Source organism: Dipteris shenzhenensis, chromosome 20, assembly GCF_047967505.1.
Source record: "Dipteris shenzhenensis isolate YYH24624 ecotype China chromosome 20, Dip_SZ_1.0, whole genome shotgun sequence".
Lineage (NCBI taxonomy): Eukaryota > Viridiplantae > Streptophyta > Polypodiopsida > Gleicheniales > Dipteridaceae > Dipteris > Dipteris shenzhenensis.
In genome coordinates, this window is record NC_141615.1 from 29,064,012 (window position 1) to 29,075,077 (window position 11,066).

Sequence of the window (11,066 nt, forward strand, 5' to 3'; positions counted from 1 at the left end):
AACTATGACCACTAACTAGGAAACATACATTTGTAGATTTGCAAATGTAGCAAAGGCTATTCCAAGTCCTTATACTTGGAATTTACATGCATTCATCTATTTTCAATTGTAGCAAAGTCAAGTTCTTATACTTGGAGCACCATGTAGATATGTGACCCACTACCATTTGAAAGGCCTTGGAGAAGCACTAAGAGGTTATGAAAAAGAACAAGGCAAAGGTTGCATATATGGGGCATGTGCACATGCACACTAATACTGTCAACGGTGTTGAAATGAATGTTGTCATGCATTGGAATAAAGAGACAATGGATGGCATTTTATGCAGAGTGGTGGTTAGCAAAAGAACTTGTTTGAGGATAGGCAAGAAATATTATCGTGACAAGTATAAAGAGTGGTGTGCCTAAGTTGTGGAAACAAACTTGTTTGAGGATAGAGTGTACATCAACATACATCTTAAAAATGAGAACGGAGTATATAAAAAGAGAAGAAATAAGAGAATGCACAAGAAGAAGAAGAAGAAGAAGAAGAAAGAAAAATAAAAAGTGAACTAGGTTAGTTAGGGATATGAGCTTTGGCATAGTGGAGGCCTGCACCTTGGGTAGCAAGGTGGATAGAGAAGATGTCAGTTTCATTTATGATGACGAGGTGGTCGAGGTGGGGACCTGCAAACCCCATGTTGCAAGATCCTGGCACACGAATGAGACCAAGCACCATGCCATCTTTGTTAAGCACTGCACGACATATAGATAGTGATACAAAGTCGTGGTTAGAACCAATTTGGTGAGAAGCCAATATCACAACCATGCCAACAATAAGAATGCCTTTGGCTTTTAGATTACCTTGAATGCCATCATGGTTTGCAGTGTAAACTCTGCCCTTGTTGTCCACCTTAATACCATCAGGGGAGCCTACTCCCTTATAGCTACCGTCAAGTGATGCAATGGAGGCAAACAGTCTACGGTTGGACAAATGAACCCCATCCTCTTCTATGTCAAAAACTGTGATAGAATGAGGGTTGCTTACAATAACGTTACCCTCTTGGTCACTGCATACATAATACCAATACCATTAGGATACTCCCACTTTCTAGGAGGATACCTAGGTTAGGGCCACAAGATCACAAAGTTGATAAAGTTTTAAGGTTTTACTTTGAGGAGTGTAAAAAAACTTTGTAGCTCTCTTTTTTTAAAAGCATTTGTGCAAAGCATTTGGAATCAAGGGGATTTTCTTTGTGTGTGAGCTGTGGTGTGTGAGAACATGTAAAAGCTTGAAAGCTTAACAAGGAGCACCTTAAACAAGGTGGGGATCTCACTAAGGCCCTTCCTTTTAGAGTGACATTATAAGTCTAGGTGTAAAGTAGCTCCATAAGTATTTCCAATAACTAGTAAAAGGGAAACGATGGGTAGGAAAAGAGAAAAAGCAAGTGAACATGAAGGAATATGGGTAAAGGTACATGACTGAAACGAGGAGAGAAAAGATGTGTGGTGGATGGACCATTAAAGGAAGTGCTTATTATGACAAAAGTAATACAAAGGTGGTGTTTTACAAGAGAGAAAGAGAGCCTCTATCTTTTAACATAAGAAAAGACACAACTATTTAGGATCTCCACAACAAAAGACAAGAACATTTACGACTTCCACAAGCAAAGAAAAACCTTAAACTAAAGCAACTTACAATTTGGGGAGTCAAATTGATCAAATGAACTTGGAACCAAAAACCCCACAAACTTAGAACGTACCCTGTGGAGGATCCGGTGTCGCTCACGTAGAGTCGCCTTTCGTCGTGAGAGAAGGCGATCCCGTTGGGCTTCACGAACCCATCCGCTACTGCGTCCACTACTCCCGTTGGACTTATCCTGTACACTTGATTGTTCAACCGCGGCTGCCCTTTGAAGCCCTGTACCCTGCAGCACCCCCCTCAGCAACGCAATTCTATGTAACTCGCATGTACAACTTGCGTATCAGAACCGCTTCCCACCGGCAGGGCTATGCAGTCGGGAGGAGGAAGAGGTGGAAAAATGTATACGAGGATAGCGCGACTTTACCAGCCATAATCTGGATCTGTGAACCATATGGATCCGTCGCTCTTCACCACCACATCGTTTGGGCTGTTGAACGGATGCCCGAACCAGTTGTCGGCCACTATCTCCGTCTTCAGAGTGGACAGGTGCAGCCGCTCAATGTATCCTCCCCCTTCGCTCACTCCCTGATGACACACCAGGAGAGAACCCGCCTTGTCGAGCGACATTCCGTTCGCAACGTCTGTTTCAGACTTAACGGTTTCCACTTTACCGCTCTCTAGATACACCTTCATGATCTGCCCTAGCGGCACCGATGTGATAAATTTTCAGAATACCGTTCAGAACTACCCCAAACATTCAATTTGCGCTGATGGACGTGCGCGCAACAGGTAGAGGAAACCGGAATGCACACGACTAAGGAGGGGAGAGTAACGTGCACATTTGGAAGGAGAATGCGATCTCACCTTCGAATTCGGCTTGGGTTTCAATTGTTTTGGAGTTAAGAAGTAGAACGAGTCGTCATCCGGGACATAAACTCCACCTTCGTGCGCATCAACGTGAGCAACCAGCTCCAGTTTTGAATCGAACGCTAAGATATCTAGAAATGCTGGATCGCGCACCTGTACATCAAACAAATCCCCCCAAATCTCATTTTAAAAGTGCGCGAATTCCTGTCTACCAAAGAAACGCCCAGCAAGCTACATCGCCGGAAAATGCTGGTAGTTGGACGGCACGAACTCTTTTTTCCAAAACAGACGCTTCTTTCAACCGGAAACTGTCGTCCCTACGAGCGATGAGATCAATCTGTTTATATAATTGAAAGAGGAACATGAGCAAGGAGACAAAGAATCCACCATCAAGACGCAGTTGGGTGGCGCTGCGCCAGTCTTGGAGTTGTGACGAATGATTCCCTGTTTCCACGAGCAGACATAGTCGTGCTGCCCAACGTCGCAAGAAGGATATGTGCATACACCTGCTTATAAGGAAATGGCATCAAGGCGGATGAGCAATATTGAAACAGGCAAGCGAATTCACCAAAGCCAGAGAACATTACAAAGAAAAGAATAAAAGCATAGCCGGAGGAATGAACCTGTGGAGCATATTTGTGCAGAAGCAAGGAGTAAGAAGAGGGAAAGCAAGAAAAGGAAGGTGATCGCCATAGCCAAAGGAATTAACGAAAGGATTAAAGCTCAGATAAGGGCACGAAGAGGAAGGATTGAGGTAGCCCAAAGCTCTTTGAAGAAGTAGAAGAGAAGGAAAGATCAGATAAGGGCACGAAGAGGAAGGGTTGAGGAAGCCCAAAGCTCTTTCAAGAAGTAGAAGCGGAGGATCGCCATAGCCATGTCAAGAAGAAGAATAGAAGAGAAAGATCGCCATAGCCACAAGCTTGGTCAAGAAGGGAAGAAGCTTTTGATTTTGTTTGCAATTTTCGAAATGGCTTTTTATTGACCTACATAAGGTTTAGTTGGACCGTTAACCTCCTCTCGTCTAAGCTTGGGTCACTCTTCATGTCATCATTTCACACGAATATGTACACATAACATCTTCATTGAGTGCACAACTGCACGTAGGCACTGTAAGTGCACAACTGCACGTAGGCAATGAATGTCTTCTAATACACTCGTAAAACAAGCGCTTTTGGATGTAAAAGAGAATTCAAACAAATTTTATAAGGGCCATGGGCTAGTAAAATAAATTTTTTGGAAGGACGATCTCCTCAAATGGCAATTTGAAACACATAACTTAATTGATTTTTTGAAATTACACATACAATTTACATAGGAGTTTCAATCCTTCACTATAGCACGACCTTTAAGGAGGCAATGCTAATAAATGTGTCTCATTTTAAAATTATAAAAACCTTACACATTTTCGCTGAATTAGCTATTGGTAAGGTCATAGAACTATTATAATTAGCTATGTGTGCTTGTAAACTTTATGCCGATTCTAGCATTTAAATAATCCTCTCGTTTAATGCACATTCTACGATTACATATTTTTAAGTGCACTTGAGGCTCTGTATAAAATAAGGAATATAGCCGTTGGCATATAACGGCAACCATTGAATATGTTTTTGATGATGGAAGCATCATCACATTCAGGGATGATCATATTCACAAGAAATGGAAAATATTACCCTCATGGAGAGGCTCATTTGATCACTACTATCAACCCTTTTTTTAACTAAAGCTATCATGCTTAACTTTCAAACAATGGAGGGTTAAGATTGTGACCATAGATTGCTTACTATTGAGCATCAACAAAGAAGAAAGAAGAATGTGAGTGTGGAGAGCCACGTGAAGTTAAGTTTGCACTTCAATTGTTTTATTCCCTTCTTCCTATACTTCAATTCATATGCTAATAGATGGTTCCTCTTGCACGTTATCCCCTCCCTGAAATTGAAATGCACCATGAGCATTAATGGATGAAAAAGACTTGTCACTACAAAAAGTAAGGTTTTCTCCTTTCAAGTGGACCACTTATAATGCAAATATTCTTTACATATTTCCTTGGCAAGTATCAGAGTATTAACTCAGAATATAGAAAGGAGAGAAAGCTACCAAAGGAGATAATAAACAATATTTCCTACTTTAAAAAGAATATATTAGAAGGAGAAAATAGTGAAGGGTCTTGTAAGTTCAAAACAAAGAATTGTTATAGCCCTCGATTACCCCTCCAAGCACCGATCATTGCTTCATCTCTCCTTATATTAAGTTGTTGATTTCATTTTTTGAAGAATTGAAACAGCTCCCTAAAAGAGGGGTGTGTATGGAGTTGGGAAGGGATGGAGAGGGGATCAAAGATGAGGAAAGGGGAAGCAAGGGGGACAGAGGTAGAGAGGCAAAAAGGGAGAGGTGCAGGGGGGGAGGGGAAGGATGGGGAATGGGAAGGGGAGGCAAGGGGAGTAGAAGGAGATGAGGTAGGGGGAGGTATAAGGGTGGGAGATGATGAGGAAATGGGCAGGTGAAGCAAATAGAAGGAGGAGGGAGGGATGTTCAAGGGGGATGAAAAGATGGGAGGGGTAGGGGGAGGTGAGGGTGGGAGGCATAGTGTAGGTGGGAGAGTGATTAATTTTGGGGGCCCTTCTAACTTAGGTTAGTCTCATGAATTTTTTAGGAGGGCCTCCTATCTTAGGTTAATTGCATTGATTTCTCAAATTAAAAGCAACGCAAACATTGCCAAAGAAAAAAAGTGGAACATGGAGGGGAGGTGGGTGCTAATGTAATACATGTGCATGCATAAGTCTAGGACTTTCTTCAATTCTGATTCAAATTCCAAACATTGTAGACAAGGGGAGGAGTGGAAGTCACTAAATCATAACCCTTGGGGGGGTCAATCATAAATATGTAAGTCTAGCATGTGGGTTCAACATAAGGAGTTTTTAAAACCTTATTTTCACAGATTTTTTACATACAAAAGGGTATCATATAAAGGGGGTATTCACAGATTGAATAGAAAAAGGGTGTATTTTATTCATGATAAATTTACAAATAAGGGGTTTTGCAAATAGGCCCTAAACGCATGTGATATAGAGGGTTTATAGAGATAGTGCCCCCCCCCCCCCCCCCCCCCCCCCCCCCCCCCCCCGAGTCATAACCCTAGAATGTAAATCCAATGAGAAGAGAGTTCTTGAATCTTAATCCTAATGTGACTTGTCATACAAATTTCTAGTATTCTTCTTGAAAAAATATTCTTTTAGAAGTAAACATTTTTGAAAATCATATGCAAGTACGGATATTTCCATCACCATCCTTAAGGTTAAGGGGATTTTATTTAGAGCTAGATTATTGCACATTTCATTCCACTTGCAAAAGAGACATACAAGATGGTGAATAAAGGTGACATGAAAAGGGCACACTAGAATACCAAAGTGTGATGGCTCAAGTGTGATGTAACTAGTGAACGCACGTGATATAGAGGGTTTATGCATAGTGACCCCCCGAGTCTCGCTCTTGCTAGAGTTAGGGGATATAGTAAGGGAGGGATGGTGGGCAGGGGGAGTGCAATAAAGTTCCACAATGTTGGATCGTTTGACCTAACCGAACAACATTGGAAATACTAGTAATGGTCTTGTCTCTTTAATAGGTTATTTAGTTGGGTCTAGCTTGGTAAATCAAAGTTACAAAAAAGTTAGAAGAAACATATATAGAGAAAGCTTTAACTTTTTAGCTAGAAACAATCTTAATTATTTTGGGGAAGGTAACACTAGTTGATCTAACTTTAAGGCATTATTAGTTACCAGTCATTATACTAATAATAACATAAGAATTGTTAATAAACTAAGACATTTTAGAAATAAGCATCTCAAGACTTATGTTTCTATCAGTCCTACTCATGCCATGTAAGTACTTTATGTTTTCTATAACATACATAGTAGTAATATGCTTTATGGGTTGTCCTAGCTCTCCTACAATCTCACATGTTGTTCATGAGTTGCCTCCCTCACTTCCTCTTCGTCCTCCTTCAGTTACTTTAACTTCCTTAGTTCCAAGAGTTTTTGCTTCTTGAGACCATAAAAGAAGACTCCTTTACCTAGATCGATTAATGTCTCTCGGTCTTTTTTTAATAAAAGTTTTTGAAAAATATAATGTCAAAGTTCTTTTTAAACTTCAATACACGTTGGAAAACTTCTCCTTTAAGGATTTGAATCTAAATAAGCTCTATTATATACAACTTAAAACCTTATTGGATCACTTCTTAAAGTAAAAGCTTCCTTTTAAAGCAAAGAAGTCTATCTAAATAAGGAACTCTTGATTTGTATTTTTAATTCTTCCTCTCTTGACAAGGTAGGGCTAAACTTAATTTTCAAGTCTCCTGAAGGAATGGATTCTCTCCTTCATTTTGTGAGAAGAATTTGGAAGCATCTAGTATTAGGTTGGAAGTATGTAAAAACTTTAGGACAAAAGGCTTTCAACTATGGAGAGATAGCTAAATGGCTTTCAGAGCATTCGAAATCGTCTATCCTTAGAGCATCTTGTTGTTGTAAAAGTAAGAGATTCGAAAGCTTTATTGATGCTGATTTAGGACATGTAGTCATAGCTGATATCTCAATTTGCTCTCTACTAACTTAAGAGACATTTTCATGAGAGGCACGAAATTTCAATTGTACTCTTTTAAAGAGTCTTGCCTTTTAAAAACTATCGATAAGGGAATCTCAAAGTTTGCTTTGCTTTGAAGAATGTTTAGGAGTTCAAAATATCTTATCAAAATGGAAAGGGAAGATTTTATAGAAAGTTTCCTTGAAACTAGAAGAAGTCACTTCGGTTAATTGCTCAAAGCAAAGTAACCATCTTTTTAAAGAAGATGAAACTCTTCTTCGAAAATTCCACAGGACTTTTGTGATTTCTTATATGGACAAATGTTCCAATAACTTTGTCTTTATTTGCAAAAAGTTTTACTTAGAATGTCTTTTGAGAGAAGTGAACTCATTTGCCAAAACTTACGCCCCTGCCTTAGTTTCTCAAAAGGATTTAATCTCAAGTATCCCTTTCTTTGTGCTGCTTGAAAGTTCCACAAAACTCCAAAAAAGCCAAGATTTATTGCAGCTGCTTGTGAGACTACTTTGATGGATATCTCTAAATGGCTAAGCTACTGCTTCAAAGCCCATGAACTTTGAAGGGACTTATTAAAGGAGGCAGATGTCCCATCATACTCAAGCTGGATTTTAAATGACTCTATAGAGGAGTGATTCCTATTGTAAAATTTTTTAATTTCTCTCAAAGCATTCAAGAAAAAGAGTCTCCTATTCTCCTTCAAACCTATGATTTTACCATGCTTTACACAAAGATCGAGCTAGAAGACCTGAAGGTTAGAATCAAAAAGCTAGTGGCTGAAGTTTTCAAGCTCAGATTTGACAAAGATAGATGCAAAGTGCTAAAACAGCTTTATGCTTTGAACTTTTGTGGCTAAATAATAAAGATCATGACATCTGTGTAAAACAAAAAGATACACAAAGGTAGTAAGTGTTGAAGATGTTTGCTCTTGGATATATTTTCCTTTAGATAATCTTACATCACAATTGGTGATTCTTTGTTTCAACAAATTATAGGAATCTCCTATGGGCACTAATTGTGTCATCTTTTTAGCAAACTTTTATCTTTTCACTTATGAATTTGAGTTTATGCAACGTCTTATTTCTATCAATACTTGCCCTATCATTTTACATAAGCCTAGCCAAGTTAGGCGATTTATAGATGATTTATTTGTACTAGATGTTCTTGACTTTCAAGACTTTATGTACAAAGATGCTTTTGCTTTTGAAGAAGGAATCTATTATTGTGACTCTTGTGAACTGAACTGCACTTCAAGAGGGGATTCTTGTGCTTTATTAGATCTTAGACTTTCTCAATCTACCATAGGATTAGAGGTGGATATATACGATAAACATGAACAACATGAATATAGTGGTTTACACATTATAAGAATGCCTCACATTAACTCACACATTTCTAATTTGGCAAAATATGGAGTCATTTCTTCCCAATTCCATAGATTTTCCTGCGTACAACCAAGGAGTTTTTTATCACTCAATGTAGTAATTTGATCACTTTACTATTACACAAGAGGTATATTCCAAGGAAAATAATGAAAAAATTACGCACAATCTTAGATCTGAAGTCTTTTATCTATGGGTATTGGCCTTAGGTATGTTTAGAATGATTGAACATAAGCTAAAAACAAAAAGCGGGAAGCTTAATAGCCCGTTTTTCTTTTAGTTTCAAAAGACACTTTGATTGAGTATGCTTGTTCTTTCCAAGTTAGGAATGCAATTTTTCCTCTTTGTGAGAAGCGATACATAAGTGTAAAGGGTTTATTTAGCTTTTTATGTTTTAAAAGAGAGAGAGAGAGAGAGAGAGAGAGAGAGAGAGAATTCCAGTTTTTTGGAATATTTTGTTTCTTGACTTGCTTGTTTGTTTTTGCTTAGTCACCTTCTTCCTTTCTTCTTTATCTCTTGTTTTCTTTCTATTTTGGTTATTTGATGTATTTTAGTAAGCACTGGGTTTGCCCAAGAGACTCCACGAGTCTTTAGAAACCCAGTATAGCTACTTACGATTGGGCACCAATGACAACATAAGTGTTGCTTTGCTTGCTAAGTATGTCTTCCTTTTGTTTTTCATAAAAGTTTTTGTTTACCTCTTTTTTCTTCTCTTTCATTTTCTCTTTTATGTTTTGTGTAGATTATTTAAAACAACAAAAAATCTAAATTTGTATGATTGGAGTTATTCTAGTCTTAGAAAGGTATAAATTGATGGAAAGGAGGTAGCATAATGTGCTAGGGACCAGATGGGATGAAGCTATACAAAGAGAAGTGAAGCAAGGCAACAATCCCTTCTTACTTGGCTTCACGGTGGAGCAAGTGGCGTTAGGTCTGATCATTAGCAAAGGGATTGTTCTCAATGATCAAACTTACAAACATGATGAGTACATGTTCTTCATAGAGAGTAATATGCAACGTGGGAATTTTTTGAAGCGAGGTACTTTTGCATTCCCTTTGCATTCAACCACAAGGATGTGGATGCCATTTTCCTCACACAGCACTGCGATGGTATGTATGTTCTCTTGAGGTTCCAAGTTTTCATTGGTCTATATTCCAAACACAAAGAACAGAGGAGAAGTTTATGCATCGAGGTAAAGTTAGACAATGGCTAATTTTAGATAATATTAGAAAAGTTTCTATGTGGATTGACCACAAGGAACAACGGGGTCTTGGCTAAGTAGCTACCAAAGCACAAAGCTACTTGAAAAAGTTAAGTATAAGTAGGTTTATCCATCTTCTACCCTAATTTTGTTAAGCTAGAGGACCTTGGTAGCTCCCTTGAATGTCTCGCAATTTATAAGCCAACAGATTCGGCATCTGTTAGGACACTTGTCTAAATGTAAACTTGAAATCATCTGTTTAAAACACAAGATTCATATATTCATCGAAAAGGCTATTTTGTTGTTTCCTACTAGAATTTTCAAGAATGAATGGCTCCTAGGTTATTTGGGTATGCAGGGCCACACACTTTTTTTGGCTATGTAGAGAATCACAAATCATGAATCATGCGATACACAGACTCACTTCTTTTGGCTGTGTAGATAATCATCAATTGCCATAGAACCAAAAAAATGTTTTTGTTCCTTTGAAACTCAAGAAGAGATAGGAGCATTGGAGAGAGGAGAGAGGGACGAATAAGGAGGGGAAAAGAAGAGAAGAGGAGACAGGGAAAAGAATAAGGAGAGAAACAAGAGGAGGAGCACTCTCTCTCTCTCTCCCTCTCTCTCTCTCCAAAAATTATGAAAAAAAAACTTAGCTATGCACTCACCTATGGTTGCTTGCTCAAATGCTCGTATATAGCTTCAAGAAGGTTTCATCTCACTACTTCATGCCTTCAAATGGAGGTAGAGAAAAGAGGTCAAAGGAAGGATGGAAATGCAAGTTAGATGGTAGACCTTGAAAGGGAGGGAAATATGAGAGAGATAGGGAAAGGGTAAGGAGGTTAGGGGCAACATTTGAAATAATTTGCATAATAATTCAATAAAATGAAACATTAAATAATAAAATAATGTTTCAAACTTTTAAAATGGAGAGCGATTAGGGTTTGGCAAGACCTTTGGTAGGATGGTGTCCACCCTGTTCGACAATGCTTCTGCAATTTTATGTATCAATGGAGTAGGTACTTTGACTTGCATAGGTCCATTCAGAAAAGGTGCCCTTGGAGCCACTCTTATTTTCCTTGGGGATTGTCCAAAAAGGGGATGGCTGATGCTAGAATCAAGGGAGTAGTGCTTCCTTATGTTCTTAGTTCTTTGCAGACAACTTTTATGCTTTGGCTCAGGATGACAAGGAAAACATTGAATTTCTATTTGGTGTGCTGAAGGGTTTTTATCATGTGTCAGATTCAGTATGTCATTGGGGGAATACTTTTTTTTCCCTCTATGATGATTCAAATCCAAGGCCAGAATGGATGGATGGCTGGATTCTTTGGGACTTCAATGGATGGATAGAGCAACTGTCATCAGATACCTTGGAGCCTCATTGGGCTTAGGAATCACCTTACACTAG

General features: G+C 38.7%; 1 protein-coding gene across 1 annotated transcript; it reads right to left on the reverse strand.

The window, feature by feature from the left end:
* Nucleotides 1–3,482, reverse strand: LOC147889500 (uncharacterized). The gene is made up of 7 exons (XM_087391599.1): nucleotides 3,111–3,482; nucleotides 2,875–2,993; nucleotides 2,485–2,640; nucleotides 2,045–2,316; nucleotides 1,739–1,903; nucleotides 840–1,045; nucleotides 1–731 (listed from the first exon to the last, which is right to left on the reverse strand). Exons 1-7 carry the CDS (start codon nucleotides 3,178–3,180, stop codon nucleotides 553–555), a joined length of 1,167 nt encoding a protein of 388 aa, XP_087247725.1. The 5' UTR covers nucleotides 3,181–3,482; the 3' UTR covers nucleotides 1–552.
* Between the last annotated feature and the right edge of the window lie 7,584 nt (nucleotides 3,483–11,066).